Raw genomic sequence first — 21,003 nt, forward strand, 5'->3', positions numbered from 1 at the left:
GAAGAAGTATTAATGAATAGCCCCAGCAGATTTGAAGATAGCCCATCACAAAGGAGTGATAATGAAGTCCTTCCTGCTCAGACCACTTCTTTGGCCCACCTGTGTCCCACCCCTCTGGCCTTCCAACCTACATTCCATCACTGAAAGAACTATAAAAAGGGGAGACAACTGCACTTCCACGGATTCCACCTTCTGGGTCCCCTTCTTCCTCCGGGAGAAGTCTTTTCTTCTGTCCTTTAATAAATTTCTAATCTCTACTCTGACCTTGCCTCTGCGTGCTTCTTTGGTGTTATTCTTCAACATCGGGGAGCAAGAACTCGACACCGGTCAGCGGTAACAGCAACCAACCAAACTTTGAGCGGAATATCAACATTTAAGAATGAAATGTATTATTAGTGTACTAATTGTTCTATAGAGAGCGTTTGTGTAATTTACAATATTTTATAATTTTTTATGATTTTCTGCATGCATAAAATTTTGTTTTTCCCCTCCTCCTCACTATTGACAAGTTTCCAAAAACTGACAAGTAAGTACTGACTTTAATTCACTTAAAGGATGTGTTATTATGTTAAATGTTGGTGAATATAGAACAGTAAGGCGTGAGACTAATAGAGTGGAAAAACCAAAAAGGAACAAACATAAACAGAACATTCTTTATCTGTGACAAGGACAAATTGAAGTGCCACCCCCACCCCCCGCCAAGATTTAAATACTTTTCTCTTGGCCAAAGATCTTCAAGCCTCTGGTTTTTGACTTCAAATGTTTTGAGTTAAAAAGTAGTGATTTTTATTAGAAGTAAATTTTAAATAAAGGGTTTTTGTTTCTATACCATTTTTAAAAGAAAAATCATGAAAGCCATAAAAGTTTTGGTCTTGTTTTGATCTTGAAAATATGTACTCCAAACCCATTTCCACATTCTAAAAATAGAGTGTTTTCAAAAACAGAAAGCGATCCTGTGTTTTGCCAGGCATCTAACAGGAGTAGGCAGGGGAAAAGTATGAGATGTGTTTGGGTCAGCTCTAGGCCCTGAGTAGGGCGTCCTGCACCCACCCCAGACCCTTTAAACCAGGTGGATCCCGTAAGATCACTGGTTTACACCCTCATTTTACAAAAACCCAGAGACTCAGAGTGGCTGAGCCCCGCCGCTGGGTCCAGGACCCTCCTCCAACTGCACTATTTGGGGCCCTATCTAGATGCGGATCCTTTTTGACCTTCGCAAAGGTAATTTCGAGTCTCTTGGAAATTCGTCAGGACAGTCACTACGTTTAGACGTTTTTCGCCTCCGATGGCTGGGTCCCCGGTGCCCGGCGGCTGCGGTGCAGCAAGAGGCCTCTGGTGGCTCCACTGACAACTTCCCGAAGTCGCCAGCCCGGGCCTGCAGGAGGCCAGCGCTGCCCGGCCGCGTGATGTAGCCCAAAAAAGGCGCTGCCCCGCACGTGTCCCCGCCGCCCCGGGCCGCCCGCGCCGCCGTCCAATCGCGGAGGCCGCTCGCGCGGGGAGCCCGGGTACCCGGAGCCGCGCCGCCGCCGCCATGCGGTTCCGCTTCGGGGTGGTGGTGCCGCCCGCCGTGGCCGGCGCCCGGCCGGAGCTGCTGGTCGTGGGGTCGCGGCCGGAGCTGGGGCGCTGGGAGCCGCGAGGCGCGGTGCGCCTGAGGCCGGCGGGCGCGGCGGCGGGCGCGGGGGCGCTGGCGCTGCAGGAGCCCGGCCTGTGGCTGGGGGAGGTGGAGCTGGCGCCCGAGGAGGCGGCGCGCGACGGGGCGGAGCCGGGCCGCGTGGACACCTTCTGGTACAAGTTCCTGAAGCGCGAGCCGGGAGGAGCGCTCAGCTGGGAAGGTACGGCCGTCCGCGCGCCCGCCTCCCGCGCTGCCCGGGAGGGCGCCGTCCCTGTCCCCGCGCGCCTCTCGTCCCCTGTGGTCTCTCGACCCTCCGACCCCGCTCCCTCTCCCAGCCCACAAGGCGTCGCTTTCCTATCGCGCCAGTGTCGCGGGCCTTCGTCACCAGGGCCCGGCCTCTTCGCCCTCCGTGGCCCCGCTGCGCGGTCCCCGGGCCGTCCGCTGTGGGTGTCAGCGCCCAGCTCCGCCTGGCTTCCCTGCCCTCCTTTCCCGTCCCAGTTCCTAAAAAATATATATATATATATATATATATATATATATATATATATATATCTCCAACCAGTGACAATTAGCCTTTTCGATAATCCGAGGCTACAGTGTCCTACTTTGTAGAATTTGCTCCCTGGAGTTGGAGAGTGAACTAATGCAAAAACATCGAGTATTTACCATTTTCGGTTTTCAGAAAAGATCTCAGATACATGACAGTTGAGGCATGACCGGATTTCTTGAAATATAAACTACATATTGGTTGTAAAAGTAAAACAATAAAAAGTACGAATTTAAATGTACAGTGTCTTCTATATATGTAAATAAATTGCCTGCACACACACACTATATATGTATATATACACACATATTTATTTAGCACATACATATATTTAGTATACATACTTATAAAATAAAAATTGTATATATGTAATTCTGAATCTGTCTTTTTTTGTTTAACCATGTTGTGCATACCTTTCAGTGTTACTGCATAAAAATGTATTTTGTTTTTTAAGTGGAAAGAGAATTCTGCATCCTCCAATGTGTATTAAAGTTATTTCTAGTTTTCAGGTTTCCTCTGTTACAAACAATAATGGTTTGATTGGAAGTACCTATGCAAAGTTATCTTTGAGTATTTTGGAGTTTTTCCATAGGGTGGATTTAAAGAAGTGAAAATATTGGTGAGAATGTAGCCATGTTTTACATTTCAATAAGGGTTGCCAAATTATACTCCAAAAAGGAGATTCCTTGGGCTTCTCCCCAGACCCCCAACAGTGTCTGAACTGAGACAACAACCCTCCTCCTCCTCCTTATTCTTCTAGTTGGTGCAAATTTTATAATTTTATTTATTTTTAAATTTCATTATCGTTTAACTTTTTATTTAATTGATTTTATTTTTTTAAATACAGACAGCGGAATGCATTACAATTCTTATTACACATATAGAGCACAATTTTTCATATCTTTGTATATAAAGTATCATTTAATTTTTAAACACTTTTTATTGATTCATAATACTTATGCATTAAGTAGGATTTATTTTGACATAATTATAAATGCATGGAGCATAATTTGCTCCAACTAAGTCCCCATACTTACACTTAACCTCTTCTTCCTCCTTCTTCCTATTCCCTTTCCTCTACTGATTTTTTTCTACTCATTTACATTTCTTTAAAAAAGTTAGTTTCCTGGCTGGGGATGTGGCTCAAGCGGTAGCACACTCACCTGGCATGCGTGAGGCACTGGGTTTGATCCTCAGCACCACATAAAAATAAAGATGTTGTGTCCACCAAAAACTAAAAAATAAATATTAAAAAATTCTCTCTCAAGAAAAGTTAGTTTCCTGTGGTTATACATAATGGTGAAATCCACTGTACTATATTCATACATGTACATTGGAAAGTTTGGTCAGATTCATTCCACTGTTTTTCCTTTATTCTGTCCGGTCTCCCCCCTCCCAACCGCCGCCTTCTACTCACCCCATCTTTCTTTTATTTGATAGAATCCCCTTGATTTCTTTTCTCTTTTTTGTCCTCCTAATTTTAGACTAGCTTCCACATATCAGAGAACACACTTGGCCTTTGACTTTCTGAATCTGGGTTATTTCACTTAGCATTATAGTCTCCAGATCAATCCGTTTACCAGCAAATGACATAATTTCATTATTTTTCATGGCTGAGCAATACTTCATTCTATGTATGTACATGTGTGTATATCACATTTTATTTACTCATTCATCTGTTGAAGGGCACGTAGGTTGGCTCCACAGTCTGGCTATTGTGAATTGTGCTGCTATAAACATGATGTGACTGTGTCCCTATAGTATGCTAAATTTAGATCTATTGGATATATACTGAGAAGTGGGATAGCTGGATCTTATGGTGGTTCCATTCCAAGTTTTCTGACTTGGGAAACTGCTTTCTCCATACTGCTTTCTAGAGTGGTTGTACTAGTCTTCGGTCCCACCCACAATGTATGTTTATACCTCCACACCCCCCCCCCCCAGATCCTTGCCAGCATTTGTTATTATTTGTATTCTTGATAATTGACATTCTCACTGGATTGAGATGAAATCTTAGTGGAGTTTTGATCTGCATTTTCCCGATTGCTAGGGATGTTAAACATTTGTTTCATGTTTTTTTTTTTTTTTTTTTTTTTTGCCATTTGTGTTTCTTCTTTTGAGAACTGTCTGCTGAGTTCTTTTTCTCATTTATTGATCAGGTTATTTTTGGTATTAAACTTTTTTTAAAAACATTTTTATTAGTTATTGATGGACCTTTATTTATTTAATTGCTTATATGTGATGCTGAAAATCAAACCCAGTGCCTCACACATGCTAGGCAAGTGCTCTACCCCTGAGCCACAACTCCAGCTCCTGGTATTAAACTTTTTGAGTTCTTTATATGTTCTGGGTATCAATCCCTGTCAGAGGAGAAGCTGGCAAAGATTTTCTCTCCCATTCTGCAGGCTGTCTCTTGATGCTCTCAGTTGTTTCCTTTGCTATGTGGAAGCTTTTTAATTGGTTGCCATTTCACACATTGATTCTTGGTTTTATTTCTTGAGTTTTAGGGGTTCTGTTAAAAAAAAGTCGGTGCCTGTACCAATATAACCAATATGATGGAGTGTTGACCTGTGTTCACCCTGTGTTTTCCTCTAGAAGTTGCAAGTTTCTGCTCTAATTTCCTAGCCTTGGATCCATTTTGATTTGACTTTTGTGCAGGGTCTCACCCCTCTTTTTCCAGTTGAAAATAGCACTGGTTATTTTGATTTGTAATCTTTAGTTGCAAGTGATAAAAACAGAATGTGAACCAGCCTAAAAATATTTAAAAAACAAGAAAAAAAATATTAATTCATGTAACCACGTGAAGAGAAGCATGGAGTGCAGCCTCTCTCTCCTCACTTGTTTTCTAACTTTGTTCTTTCTTCCCCTGGGGCTTGCTTTCTTCAGACCTTGCCTTCATTTCCACCAGGCTAGATTTACACTTATATGCTTCAATCCAGAGAAGAAAAACATGTTGGATGTCAGGTGAGCTACCACACTGCATTCTCTTGGCTTCCCCCAAGACCCACAACTCTAGTGCATTCAGTGGAATAAATACGGGATTGTGCAAGAGACAGCCCTGGGCATCCGGTTCATCTAGAAAGCAAAACTGTTACCAAAATACTCCTCCTTTTCTTTTATATTTAGAATTGGCCAGAATTGTCATTCTTGACTATCTATTGCAGAATTTAGCCTAACACATTACTAAGCTGAAGAAAATTAGGATTTTGTTCACTAAGGAAAATGAGGGGAGTGAATTTTAGGTAGGCAATTAAAAAATGTATGCTACATCTTAAAACAAGATATCAAATACGGTATTCGTTTGTTTAATGTGTGACATCCCACCAGACGGATAGGGACTGTATGTAATTTGTTCATTTAAAAAAAAAAAATTCCTGCACTTAGTTGGTGCCTAGCAGCTGCTCAGTAAGCATTGGTTGAATGAATGGAGCACAGAGCAGAAAGGGATGGAGGTTTATAGTACAGACCCTACAAACTAGGGTCTGTACTTCACAGATTTCAGTTTTTTAAATCAGACATACTTTTTTTTTTTTTTCGTTTATAATTTCATCCATACGACCACATTGCATTTAGTCCTTATGACTGCAGTGGTCTCTCATACCTGCCATGTTTCTGAGAGGACTTTGACAGTTTTGAATAGCACTTCTCAGGTATGTTGTAGACTGCTCCTGTTATTATTATTATTATTTTTTCATGATTAGACTGGGGTTATGGGATTTGGGGAAGAAGATCATAGAAGTGGAATGCCTTTCTTACCACATCCTATTGAGGGTATGTGGCACGACAGGACGGACCTCTGTTGATGTTAACCCTGACCACACCACGGAAGGAATGATGGTTAATTTTCTCTGTGGCAAAGTTACTCATTTTTATTGGTTTACATACTGTATATCAACCCACACTTAAGGAGTGGGGAGTTATGCTCTACCTCTTTGCAGGCAGAATGTCTACGTAAATGATGATTCACTTGCATGGGGGATTGGTCTCTATGTATTTATTCATTTTTAACATCAATATGTAAAAGGTTTCATTGACATAATTTGCATAGCATAAAATTCACCCTTTCAAAGCATATAGTTCTGTGTTTTTTAGTACATTCAACAGGTGTATAATCATCAACACGAAAATTCTATAACATTTTGACATGACAAAAGGAAATCCTGTGCTCACTAATAGGCAGTCCCTGTCCTCTCCTCCCCCATCATCTGGCAAACAGCAGTTTAGCACTTCCTGTGTCTATGGGTTTGCTCATTCTGGATATTTCATAGAGATGGAGTCATGTAACATGTGCCCTTTGTAACAGACTTCCTTCACTTAGAGTGTTTCCGTGGATCATACATGGAGCATTTCTCAGAACTTCCTTCACTTTTACTGTAATGTTCTTTTGTCTGGATTAACACATTTTGTTCATTGATCTGATGATAGACTATAGGTCATTTTCACTTTTGGAAAAATGGTGCTTAGAATGTTTGTGTTCAAGTTTTTGTGTAGACATATTTTTCCTTCATTTGGGTTTGTACCCAGAAAGGGAATTGCTGAGTCACATGAGGACTGCACATTTAATTTTCTGAGGCTTCTTGTTTTCTAAATTACCATTCTATATTCTCACCAGTCTGTCTGGGAGTCTGTCTCTCTGCATCCTTGTCCACAGCTACTATGTGCATATTTTGTTTTAACCATTCTGGAGGATGTGAAGTGATTTCTTACTGTGACCTTGATTTGCATTTCCTTTAATGACTGATAATGTTGAAGGTTTTTTATTTGCTGATTGACCATATATCAATTTAGAAAAATCTATCCAAATCCTTTGCCTGTTTTTTTAAAAGAATATTTTTCTAGTTGTCAATGGACCTTTATTTTATTTATTTACATGTGGTGCTGAGAATTGAACCCAGTGCCTCACACATGCTAGGTGAGTGCTCTACCACTGAGCCACAACCCCAACCCCTTTGCCCGTTTTTTAAGGGGATTATTTGCTTTTAATTGTTCTTTTGCAAGAGTCCATGATTTAAAAATGTCCACCTCAGGTGATATTGAAGCAGACCATCCTTGAAATGGCAACAGGAATCGTGCATTCAGCTGTTGATACACCCACCTTGGGCTAAACATTAACACTTTCACTCTGATTAGCTTTGCATAGTGTTCTACTTTATTGTGAATATGCAAGCTGATGTGGCTGAATGCTAATCTAATGGAATTATCTGCTGAACCCACTTATGCTTCCTTTTCCAATCTTAAATTGTCATCTTTCTGTGTCCTGCCCAGAAGTGCAAGTGCTTTTTTGAGCTTCTGTCCTCTGATAACCTCTCATGTTAAGTCTCTGGAAGCTCTCTTCCAAGTTTAGGAGATGTATCTCTAGTTCTAATCTCTCTTCTGAACTTTCAGTTCAATATATCTTATTGTCTACAAGGCTTTTGCACCTGAGTGTCCTGTCCTGTAAGTACTTTAAAGTCAGTATGTCTATACCTCTTCATCCTTTGCAATGCTTCTTTTCCTGTGGTTTTGATTTAAAGACCCTGTGGCTAAGTCACTCAAGCATATGAAACATAAGAACTTTTGAGGCAGGGTTGCTTGCATTCTAAACCCTGGGGGATATAAGTGTTTCCTAGGTCACATTTTTTTTAAGAGATCTTGATTTAATATTTCTGGTGTTGATCAGGGAATAGGAATTTTATAATTTTCCTAGATACTTTTGAAAATGAACTGGTTTGGAAGATCACCTTGGAGGTTCTGCCATTGAAATGTTTCAATCCCTTCACACAGACTTTTTTTTTTTTTTTTTACCATTCTGCTGCCTTTGCCCTTGGTGGGTTTCTTATCATTACAGTGGCCTTCAACCTGCTCTGTGTCTCTTCCCTATTCAGTCCTTCCTTCACACTACTACCAGAATTATCTCCCTAAAATACAGATGGGATAATCAACTTTCTGATGATTTCCCATTCTCTAGAAAATATGTCTAAACCTCTTGGTCTCGCCTTTCTTATTCCTCACAGTCTGGCAGTTATTTCCTTTCTCCTGCTGTTCTCCAGCCATGTCCTAAAAGCCGTCTATGTTCAGCTACTTAGACTGTTGTTTTTGTCGATACTTATGCAACTCTTTCTTTGCTCTATCCTTTCCTTGGATTGCTGTCTGAACTAGGAGTCTTATTTCTACAAAGAACCATCCTATATTCATTCACTGGCTTTGGTATAATAATGTGAAAACCAGTCAGAGGTAGTATCTGTGTCAGTTTGGGCTGCTATAACAAAAGAACCTGAGACTGAGTAATCTGTAAATAATAGAAATTTAATTCTCCTACTTCTGGCAGCTGGAAGTCCAAGCTCATGCTGCCTGGAGGATTTGTTTGGTAAGGGCTTGCTGTCTGCTCCCAAGATAATCCTCCCATGGAGGAAAAAATGAACACTGTCTTCACAGGACAGAAGGTAGAAAGGGATGAACTTGTTCCCTCAAACCCTTTTATGACGGCATTAATCCCATTTGTGAGGGCTTTAACCTCATGACTTCATCACTTGCCCCAAAGGCCTACCCACTTCTTAATCCTGTTGCATCAGGATTCAATTTCAACATGAACTTTGGAGGGGCACAGACATTGAAATTACAGCAAGCAGCCTCTTCAAATAACTTATATTTATTATTTATTTATTAATGATAAAAATTATATAACATAAGACTGGTAAATGTATTTAAGCAAAACTTTTTTTTTTAATTAATACCTAACACTCATACATATATTCTCTTGGGTCAGGGCACAGTGTTTTAGTCTCTACGTGGTATGTATTAGTGGCATTGCAGGACTTTGCTCTTTTTCCAGTTGCTGGATTTAGTGTGGAAGTTTTCATGGGTGCTTCTGGTCTGAGACTTAACCTTCCAGCATGAGCAGAGGGAAGGAATAACATGGTTGCAGTTGGAGCCAATGTTATTGAGCTTGAGAACATCAGGCCTACAGTTTAGGGAACTCACATTTTTCATCACTTGTATGGTTACTGCACTGGCTGACTTGGTTTCCTTGTGCTCAACTCTTTGTAGGTTTTACGAATATATAAATTAGGTAAGCCTAATGTGTTGATTCTAGTTAGAATTTGCATAGTCAAGTTCTGATACCTGCAGCTGTCTGGCTAGTTTTGTGCATAGGTACAGTGAACCTCCCTGCTGTGTTCTGAAATGATGAGTATCCTTCACTTGACACAGCAGCTCCCCTGTATCCAGATCTGGGATTTCAAGTCATGCTTCATACTGTCATTTAAAAACCTTCTCTCTGTCTTCTTGTCTAATACTTACTCATTTGTATTTCAAGTCCTCTAGGCTTCGATGATAGCCTCTTTTAACATTTAAATTAAAATTTTAAAACACCTAAATAAAATGACTTTATTTTCCTTATACTGAGAAATATGATCTCTTTCCTCTATGTTACCCAGAGCTGTCTTTCCTAAGTACATCTTGGAAAGTGGCAGATCATTACTCTTCACCAATACCTAGAGCCTCTCCCCACAGGAAGACTATTCTTTGCTTTGTTGAGGGAGCATATTTTTACCATATAGCTAGCTTTGGTACTTTGAGAGAAAGTACCATGTCACTGCCTGTTGCTTTACCTCATTCTCTTTTCTCTCTGTCAAGAGATTACTTTTGTTGTTCCAAATAGTGATTGCTTTTTTTTCTTTCTCTTTTTTTGGTACCAGGGATTGAACTCAGGGGCACTTGACCACTGAGCCACATCCCCAGCCCTATTTTTGTATTTTATTTAGAGACAGGGTCTTACTGAGTTGTTGAGGCTGGCTTTGAACTCGTGATCCTCCTGTCTCAGCCTCCTGAGCTGCTGGGATTACAGGCTCTGTCTGATGTTCCTTTGCAAATATGGTGCCCGGCCTTTAATCAATCTAAGATGAACTCTACTATGGGAGAAAAGAAAATCTTTGCTCTTTTGTACTGCTGATAACTTGGGGTTCTTTGTTATCACAGTTTTGCCCTGTGACCTAAAAGAATGCCTGGTTTGTTAAGTATTTGATGGATGAATGAGCTTGAGTAAGTCACTTTCCAGGGATCTCAACTGGAAATTCATGCTCTCAGTGTGAGTCTGCAGAACAGCCATTGTCTTAAAGAATCAGGGTTTTGAAAGGTGCTTGAAAAAAACCCCAAATATTTAAAAATTAAGACAGGTAGATCCTATGGAACAGAATACAAATCTCATGTGAATTTTAAAGGAAAAATACAAGTCTTCCAAGAGTTTTCAAGTCAGTAGAGTACTGCTTCTGGCTACATTCCTAAGATCCTCTGGACATGTTTGAAGTGCCTTGATAATCTCTGTCTCAGCTTTGTCCTCTGTGAAATGCCTGCAGTGTTTAGAAGGGGTCTTTTAGTGTGAACAGCAGCAGACCAGGAGCCAGAAGCCCTGGACCTCAGCCCTCCTTTTGCTAATAAATAAGCACAGGACTCTGTCAGATTATTTCATCTAGAATCTCAGATTCAGAAAGCGTACTAATAATTCTGCTATATGTACCATTGGATATTTTTGAGGAGTAATACAGGTGAAATTACTTTGAAAATTATTAAGCTCTATTTTTCTAACTGAACTATGATATGAAACCTTGCAATTTTTTAAAATAAGATTTTATCTACATTATATTTCCACTAGGGGGCAGCATGTCACTTGTTTTCTACTATCATTTTTACAGTTGGTGTGTAATCTCAGAAAGTAATTGAACCTCATTTTAAAACTTTCCCTTTCTCCTTTCTTGTTCCATATGCCCTCTTTCCTCCTAAACAATTTTGAAAAACCATTCTTTTTCATTTAAAAAGATGAATGAAGTAAAAGTGAATCCAATCTCCCTAAAACTAAGCATTATTCTAGGACTTCTACTTCATTTGGGAGGAATTATTAGATAGCTTAATTTTGTTCTGATGTAAGCAAGTTGCTTTAATGTAATTTTTGATATTTAAAGTAATTAAAATCATTAACGATTACTTACAGAAATCTTGCTCTTTTCTTTTTTTCTTTCTTTATTTTGCCGTACTGGTCATTGAACTCAGGGGTGTTCTATCCCTGAGCCATATCCCCACTCCTTTTTATTTACTTAATTTTGAGATAAGATCTTACTAAGTTTTCCAGGCTGGTCTTGTACTTGGGATCCTCCTGCCTCAGCCTCCTCAGCCTCTCAAGTATGTGCGGCCACCAGGCTTGGCACTTGCTCTCTATGAATGCTTAATTTTTTTTTTTTAACAATAAATGTATGCAGACATTTTTGACTATGATGCCTGCTTTTTCTATATATCAGAGGATCATCAGGTAATTGTTATGCTGAATCCTTTGATGTTTATGACATGTTTGAGAAATACTTTATCGTGGTTCCATATCAGTTTACTTTGTTTCAGGAGTTCTTAAAGAATTAATTCTAGACGATTAATTAAATAAGAAAAGGTCCTTGTGAAGCTTGATAAATTATTCCTTTCTGACTTCTGTTTATATTGAGGATTCAATGTAAGTGATGTCAGAGGTATATTAGAGTAGTCTTTCCCTATTGCAAGGGAAAAAATCAGAATTACTCAGCAACACAATGCATTCACTTGTTCAGGGGCCACCAATGCAATTTTTAAGCTGCCGTATTCACTGTATTCTGTATAAGAGAAAGTAGCTACTCTGAAAAATTAGGCTATTTAAACTTGTTTGTAAAACTTGATGTAAATAGAGGAGATATTTATTTTTTAGTTGGTTAAAATTTGACAGTAAAATTTAATTGCTTTGTGTCAAATAAATCTCGCTGTTTTCAGGGAGAAAAACATTTATTTTTTTAAATTTTGCTTTAAAATGTCTGAAATTAAATTGATGTCACTGGAAAGTTTAACATCTTTCACTTATGGTTGTAATTATGAAATTACATTTTTTCTCTTTTATAGTATAATGGTGAATTGTGGGCACTGTGTGCATAAGTATTTTAAGCTTTTTTTTTTTTTTTTTTTTTTTTGAGGAAGATGATATTTAGCTTGTCCCTGTCTTTTGCAAAGGAACTTAACTACCACATGAAGTGAAAAACTTTTGATGTTTGATCATCATTATATATTTCTGATCAAGTTTAAAAATTGCTTGAGAAATTTTATTTGGTCATATATCCCCATTTGCACAAGGGGAAAAATGGAAGAACATTGTATCTTAGTTTCAACAAAGGATTTTAGAGAAATCCCACAATTTTATTTACACAAATTAGAGAGTGATACTGGCTGGCTAATGGATCAGTTAGGCAGGTTCACTGCAAGTTGAGCAAGTGAACCTAAGTGTTGTGATGAATAAACCTGCAGCATGCCCAGGCTCCCTGTTCCAGATCCTTCCCTCCCGTGTCTTTTCACTGCTGACTTAGGAATTCTGCTTAACAAATTTGTTGATAAGAGAAAATTGGGAGAGTTGGTTTTTTTGTTCAAGAGGAGCAGTTTTCAAAATATGTTGTCCCAAAGTGGAATAAATAAATAAGAACAAACTGATAAAAATCAGCACTCATATTCGCATTAGTATGTTATAAAAGTAGAAAATAAGGTAATTGTTTTCCTTGAAAGAAATTTGAAGAGAAAGTTCTGCTTTAGGGGAAGTTTGCATGGTTCGTGCAGGGATTTGTCAGAATCTGTAAATGAGGAGAGTTATTGAAAAGATTGCTGATCTGGTCTTGGAGACACATGAACCCATGATGTGAAATTACTGTCATTATGGTCTTGTCTTGAAATGTATCCGTCTGAACAAAGCTGTTAAAACTATTTGAGCATTGAGGAAAAGTAAGAGAAGAGTAGTAGTTAAGAGCTGTTATTGAGTTATTGAACACCAGCTGAGATAGTTCCTGTGTTAAATCCTTTTAATGGATTACCTAATTGAATTCCCTTACAACATCCTATGAGTTAGATAGTACCATTAGCCCATTTTTTTTTTCTTTTTGCAAATGAGAAAACAGGTTTAAATGATCTTCTCATTACCATGTACAAACAGTAAATAATACAGGGACTTTCTATACCTTTGGGTTCCACATCTGTCTGTGGATTCAATCAACCTTGGATTTAAAAAAAATTTGAAAAACTAATTGTGTCTGTACTGAACACGTACAGATTTTTATCATGATTATTCTATAAATAATATAGTATAACAATTATTTATGTCGTGTTATGGTTGGGATATGAGGTATCCCCCCAAAGTTCCTGATAATTCAGGAATATTCAGAGGCAACGTGGTTGGATTATGGGCTCTGTGACTTATTCAGTGCATCTTAGTTTGAATGGACTAACTGGGTGGTAACTGTAGGGAGGGAGGGCATGACTGAATGAGGTGGGTCTCTGGGGTGGGCCCTGGAAGGAGGGCATGACTGAATGAGGTGGGTCTCTGGGGTGGGCCCTGGAAGGCAGCGGCTTCCCTGTGGCCTCTTCCTCCTCTCTCTGTGTTTCCTGACCTGGCTGGCCCTGAGCTGAGCAGTTTTCTTTCCCTGAGCCCTTTCCCCCTGCCGTTCTCTCTCACCTCGGCCCTACCCAGAGCAATGGAGATGGCCTTCTACAGACTGAGACCACTGAAACCATGAGCTCCAAATCAACTTTTTGTCCTCTAGGTGGTTCTTGTCATGTATTTTGGTCACAGCGATGACAGGCTAACTAAAACACGTAGCCTTTGCGTCATATTAAGTATAATTAGTAATCCAGAGATGATTGAAAGTCTATAGGAGGATGTAGGTAGATTGGCTACAGATTGTCTTGTCATTTTATACGAGGGCACACGCATCTATGGATTTGGTATCTGAGGGTGATACTGGAACCCATCCTGCACTGACACTGAGGGACGAGGACAATTTAACTGGGAATGGAATCTGAGTCAGAATCCTGAGGCCATGCACTTGCCTGTTAGAATACACTGCCTCCAGGAGGAGTGGGTCCTGGAACCCACAGAGGAAGGTCTCCACGGAGAGCAGCCATTATTCAGTGCTTCAGGCAGGTAAGGAGAGAGAAAAATTTAATATGGCAGCAGGTGGTTTCATTTAAAGTCCTTTTGGTGGGGTGCTGAGGGTAGATGTCATAGCACACTGAAGAGAGAATAGGGAAGTGAGGTGCTCAGTGAGGAGAGGCCAGAAAAGGGAGGATAAGCTAATCAGAGATGATCTTGGGCAGAGACAATTGGAGGACTGGAAGAGGAGGGATTTGGGGGAGATTTAAGGCTTGGATCAGAAGGTGGAGTTTCTGTGTTATAACAAGGAAGTTGTAAAAGCCAAACACAATCAAGAAATAGGCAAATAACCTGTTCCTCCTCCTTTCCTCTCTGCATTTAAAATGTTTTTTGAAGTATGTTAAAAATGCTGATACTGTCATTGTTGATTTACTTACCTAGAAATCACTTACAATTAAAAATATAATACAGTGAATACTTTGGAATCAAGTTTCATGGGGACCTGTGATCCCCAAGGAGATCTGGTTTATTCTCCAAAATTATTTGCTGGAGAAAGATGATGTTCCAGCCCATCTGTGTCACCATCAGTGCCTAGCTGGCTTTCCTTTCTCACCTTTCCCCTCAGCTGGCCAGACCTTGATTTGTTCAGGCAAGTGTGAAGATGAGTCGCCATTGTTCCAGTACAATTATCTCATCCCCCTTGGATGTCAATTGATCTGCAGAGGTTGGTGTCACCTTGTTTTGGATAATGAGAAGGGGAGTCCTTTGTGTGAGTCTCCCTGGAAAGCTTTCACTTTTCTCATCAAAAGAAACCAAAGCTTAGTTGGTATGGCCCTTCACCCTGCTCATGGCCGGGACTCTGGACGTGATGACCAGAGGTCATCCTCTGAATGTGAGGCAACAAGCCTCACCACAAAGTCCATGTGTGAAGGAAGGCAGAGGGCACCTTTAGAAAGAACTTGGTGTTGACCTGCTCTGGGCACCTGGCTTTCCATCTCTCATTACAGGAGACAGGCTTTATCAGTTTAAGTTACTGCAAGTCAGGTGGGATTTTTTTTTGTGTGTGTGTGTGTGTGGGGTCGGTTGTTGTTGTTGTTGTTGCTTACAGGAACAAGTCCTTTCTCACCTGTTTCTTATACATGTGCACTTCATGGCAGATTTTAAGGTAGAGAAGCACATTGTTTAATGATGGGAATACCTTTTGAGAAATGTGTTGTTGGGCGATTTTGTGCAAACATCTGGAGGTGTACCTAAAGAAGCTGAGATGGCTTCAGTGACATGAAGGGGATGTCATCTTATGGGATCACCTTTGTAAATGTAGTACCTGGCGAGAAAAGTGTTGGTGTGAGTGTATGCCCTTAATTACTAGTGTTAAGTGTGCCCTCTTTTACTTTTGCAGCATTCCATAGCTCATCAAAAGGATCTAAAATGACTTGGAACAATTTCAAATTCCAAAAACAATTTAGTCTTTAGGTGTCATATTGGATCACTTCATCATCTATTTCAGTGAGGAATGCATATCTAGTTTCTTCCCAGTAACTAGAGCAGCATCTTATGATATCCATGTCAGCTCCATGTCCACAGGATTCATAAAACATTTTGCTGTGGAAGAAATTGAAGCACAAAGCCATCAGAGACAGTTTTCACAGCAGGACTACATCAGCTCAAGAAAGTATTTTATTAAATAAGCTATTTAGTCTACATTCTAGAAAATCTTAATTGAAGAGATATTTTATGCCAAAGTGTTTATTAATTATGAAACTGCCAAAATGCACATTTGCTGGGCTAGCTGGGTTAGGATGGAGTTAAATAAAAAATAAACCTCCCTATTCTGAAGGGTTTCTGGAATGAGCATGATTATTCTGTGTTCTCAGCATACAGATATTGGACATAACTGAGACACGAGTACTGGGTAGGTGTCCTCTGCCCCAGCGTTATTTGTGTACTTACGTACGCAAGAAGCAAGAAGGTAGTGCGGGATTTTTCTCATAGATTTCAAAGTATGTCAAATGAAGTAGCAAAATCTGGTTAGAATCGTTTGCTTTATACAGTGAGATAAATGCTAATGCAGATGTTTTATCTAGTTTTACAGTATGATTTTGATTTGTGTGTTTATGATATGCAGGTTATGATATGCAAGGAAATTTCTAGTCAATTCTGAGAGTGCTGTGGAGAGAAAAAAATGCCAATTAAACACCGCCACCAACAATAAAAGTCTAGACACTACTATAAAAATCACCTTAATGACAATAGGAAAAACAACATTAAAGTTATTGGAATAATTAAATCAAAACTTATCAAGCACATGAATAAACATCTCTGCATGCAACACAGAGAGTAAACACAGCATCTCGCAAATATCTCCAGTTATGTGGAGATGGAGCATTTTAATAGCTGATCTTTTTGTTTCATCCCTTGAGTCATGGCTTAATTAACTACTAAAAGATTCAATCATTTCAGATCAGCTGGTCAAATTTTTTGGCCTCTCTTTAGTTTATCGTAACATTGAATGAAGTATTAATAATTAAATGTTGTACTTTTGAGTCCAACTTATTAAGAAGGATTTAAGTTTCAGACTTCTATTAGAATTTATATAAGTGGAGCTTGGTTATTGGGTTTAATTTCAAGTGGATGCAAAATTGCCTACCAGTGCCATTGTTTGGAAGGCATCTTTGCTCACCACTATACCACCAATGCCAATGCTATTGTTTGGAATGTTTTTCAGGAGAATTTGTAATATTTGAGGTGCATTCCATTTTGAGGTGTGTCTATCATCATGAAGCACTAATCAATGGAAGTTTTGGCATGTGAAGATATGCTGTTGTGGTGTGGATGTTGTGGTCTGTGTGTTAAAGCCTTGGTCCCTGGGGTGGCACCACTAGGACTGCTCTGGACCTTCAGGAGGCAAGACCCTATGAGAGCTCTTTAGGTGGTTAGGGGTGTGCCCTAGAAGGGGGTGTGGGATTCTGGCCTCTTTCTCCTGCTTTTCACTTCCTGGTTCATGATTTCTGACACATGCTTTACACCATTGCCACATGCCCCTTTTGCCGAGGCTCAAGGCAGTGGGCCTGCCTGATCCTGGACGGGAATCTCTAAAACCATGAACCAAAATGAAGCTTTTCTGTTTATAAGTTAATTTCTTAGGTATTTTGTGGAGTGACAGAAAGCTAACTGACCCATGTGCTTCTTAAATAATGGTTAAAGATGTGTGTGATTCTGTTCTCTGCTTTTCAAAGTCATGAAATTTAGTTGCTTCATAGTGTTTGTTTTATAATTTGGTGAGTACTGGGGACATTCTGTGGGCCATGAGATTGTCATCCACCACTGAAATCAAATTTGTTGTTATCCATTGGCTGCTTTGAATCACACTCATTCATAGGTGATTGTACTATTTGTCATGTTTAAAGCATACCTTGTTGACAATCATAGCTTAAGGCCTGTCCCCTCTGTCATTTGGTCTTTTTTTTTTTTTTTTAATTCACTCACTGACGTAGTAGTCTTCTCTAATGAACCTCATTTTCAGTCTTTACATTCACAGAAGAGTATCATGATTTTCCTTCCCAGGGAACCAGCTGCTCCTTAGAATGTATCTTGACATAGCATTTCAGTGGGGATATACTGAAACTGGCATTGAAGCTGGAACCTATATATTTGCAAACCTTGAATATCCTGCTCATGCATCAATTACACAGTTTTAAAATTATTTTTATAATTTAGTTTTGCTTACTTTACTAATTGTTTTGTGTAACATTTGTCTCATCAACAAAGGTTTGTTCATGGTAGGGGTCATGTTTTAAAATTCCTGTGTTACCTCAGGACCAGCCACATAAAAAACTCACCATGATACTTAGCTACTGACTGCATTAAACTTTGGAATATTTAGCACATAAAATTGTTTTGGTCTAGTAGACATGACAAAAGACCACAGGTTTTAGCTTAAACATCAGACAAGTCTGATGACTGGAAATCCTAGATCAAGGTACTGGCAGGTTTGGTATTGGGTGGGATCTCTCTTCCTGGCTTGCAGATGGCTGCCTTCTTGCTGTGTCCTCACAGACTGTATCTCTCTTAGTGTGGGGAGAGGAAGAGGGAGAGGTGAGGAGTAGGAGGAGGGGAGAAGGAAAGAGAGACAGATTTTCTGCCTCTTACTCGTTTCCTCTTGTAAGAACACCAGTCCAGATGGATTAGGACATTTTACCTTAATCATCTCCACCAAGGCCCTATCTCCAAATACAGGTAGGTTGGGAATTAGGGTTTCAACAGATGGCTTTTGGGGGAAGCTCTCTCAAGGAAAGAGCTTTCTCCCTAAGTTTTTACCCTACCATATCTTTTCAACTCAGCTTTTACTCATTTCTTTCTTGAATTATGGAACTTTCCTCTTCTAATATTTTCTGCTCTATATGTTTCGGCAGGTGCTAACAATTAAGGATTTTCTTAAAATTCCTAACTGGAACGGCTTAAGGCTTTTCTGAGGGTTTTCCTGTGGAGATTTCCTGTGGAGGCAGCAAGTGCTCCAAGGCCAAGCTTTATTAATAGCCCCCTGCTCCCCTCTTCGGCACACCTTGAGCTTCCCTTTGAGAGGCCAGCACATCATACCAGGCTGCTAAACAACTGCCTCAAGGACTTTCGTTGATTTTTTTTTTTTCACAAAATTTGGAGCGTAAGTGAATAATAAATAGCCTACAGTCTGATTGGTGGGAACCTATCATGTACAGAGGTGTAAGCCCACCAACTTTAATTCTATCAAGTAGTTGTTGTAGGCTGTGTGGCTTATTTTTGACTAAAAGGGTTGAAGTTTTCATGTACAGATGCACAGAAAGGCCAATGCTCATGCATCTCATATTTCAACTTACAATTTACCACAAAAACAACAATCATCAATGATAAGTTTTCTACCTTTTTTGGGGGGGCGCGAGTGGGGGTGGCAGGGTGGCATGGGGTGGGCAGGACCGGGGATTGAACCCAGGGGCACTCGACCACATCCGCAGCCCTATTTTGTATTTTATTTAGAGACAAGGTCTCACTGAGTTACTTAGCACCTTATTTTTACTGAGGCTAGCTTTGAACTCTCAATTCTGCCTCAGCCTCCCCAGCACATGGGATTACAGGTGTTCACCACCACAGGTGCTTCATTGTGTGTGTGTGTGTGTGTGTGTTTTATTTACTATTTAGATTTTTTTTTTAGTTCTAGTTGGACACAATACCTTTATTTTATTTTTATGTGGTGCTGAGGATCGAACCCAGTACCCTGCTTGTGCTAGGTAAGTGCACCACCACTGAATCACAATATCCGCCCCCATTGTGTTTTTAATTTGAATTTCCATAATGATTAAGGATGTTGAACTTTTTTCATGAACTTTGTTGGCCATTTGTGTCTCTGAAACATTTGCCCAATTTTAGTCAGATCATTTGTTTTTTGCTAAAGTCTATGGGTTGTATCTTGACTTTGCTAATTGTTTCTTTGCTATGCAGAAGCTTTTTAGTTTGTTGAAATCCCATTTGTCTGTTTTTGCTTTTGCTGCATGTGGTTTTGGAGTTAAAATTAAAACCCAATCATTGCTCAGACTATTGTAATGGAGGTTTTACCCTATGTTTTCTTCTAGTCGTTTTATACTTTCAGGTCTTAAATCTTGTTTTTAAAAACCTAACCTAAAAACATAAAAATTATGCATATTAATGGATACCATGTACTGCTTGATACATGTATATCTGTACAATGTTTAAATACAGCTGAACATATTCATGTCCTCAAACGTTTATCATTTCTTTGTGATGAAAATTTTCAAAAACCTCTCCCCTAGCTTTTTGAAATGTATAGTACATTATTGTTATCTAGAGCCACCATACTGTGCAATAGCACCCAAGAGCACCTTGCTCCTGTCTAGCTGTAGCTTCTGCCCAATGATCACCTTCACTGCCTCCTCTACCTTTACTGCCCTAGCCTCTGGTAACCACATTGGAATTTTGATAGAGATTATATCGAATATTTGTTATGTGTAGGATGGATATTTAAAAATATGAATAACTTAGGATATCTTTCCATTTATTTTGTCATCTTCACTTTCATCATCATTTTTACTTTTCATTATACAAATCTTGTGCCTCCTTTATTAAACTTTTACCTAGGTATTTTATTTATTTTTTGTTGATATTATAAATAAAATTGTTTTCTTAATTTCCTCTTTGGTTAATTTATTAATAGTGTATAGAAATGCTACCAATTTTTCCATGTGGATTTTGTAGTCAGTGATGTAGTCATTTATCAGTTCTAATAGTTTTTTGTTGTGGGATCTTTAGGGTTTTCTATATAGAAAATCAAGTTGTCAACAAGTAAAGACAATTTCACTTTGTCTTTTGCTATTAGAATGCCTTTTATTTCATTCTGTTGCTCAACTTCTTTGCTTAGGACTTCTGGTACTTTGTTAAAAAGAAGTGATGACAATGAGAATCTGTGCTTTGTTCCTGATATTAGAGATTAAAACTTGCAATATTTTACCATTGAAATCAATGCTTGCTGAGAGTTTTAGGGTACTGAGATACAGTCCTCATGGAAAGACCTTATCATGAAAGGTGTTGAATTTCATCAAATACTCTTTCTGCATCTAGTGAAATGATTATACATTTTTAACCCTTCATTCTGTTAATGCAGTATATATTACATTTATTGATAGGTGTATGTTGAGCCATCCTTGAATATCCCAGAGATACATTTTACTTGATTGTGGTGAATGATTGTCTTAATGTGTTATTGAATTTGAATTCTAGCCTGTTGTAGAGCATTTTTTTTGAATGTATGTTCATCAAGGATATTGGTTTGTGATTTTATTTTCCTGTAGTATCCATGTCTAGCTTTCATATCCAGGTAATGCTAGCCTCCTACAATGAATTTGGAAGTATTCTCTCAACTTTAGCATTTTGTGAGGGTTTCAGAAGTACTGTTATTCCTCT

At 39.2% G+C, this 21,003-nt stretch overlaps 1 protein-coding gene across 2 annotated transcripts in view; it reads left to right on the forward strand.

The window, feature by feature from the left end:
• The first annotated feature begins 1,484 nt into the window (after nt 1-1,484).
• Nucleotides 1,485-21,003, forward strand: part of Epm2a (EPM2A glucan phosphatase, laforin) — a 94,658-nt gene continuing 75,139 nt past the window's right edge. The window contains exon 1 of one of the 2 annotated variants that reach the window (XM_026397617.2): nt 1,485-1,832. In XM_026397617.2, the coding sequence (XP_026253402.2) occupies nt 1,532-1,832 (301 nt within the window). In that variant the 5' untranslated portion in view covers nt 1,485-1,531. The remainder of the gene's footprint in view (nt 1,833-21,003) is intronic. The other variant, XM_026397616.2, reaches the window with a different exon arrangement.

The sequence above is a fragment of the Urocitellus parryii genome, chromosome 8, assembly GCF_045843805.1.
Source record: "Urocitellus parryii isolate mUroPar1 chromosome 8, mUroPar1.hap1, whole genome shotgun sequence".
Taxonomy (NCBI): domain Eukaryota; kingdom Metazoa; phylum Chordata; class Mammalia; order Rodentia; family Sciuridae; genus Urocitellus; species Urocitellus parryii.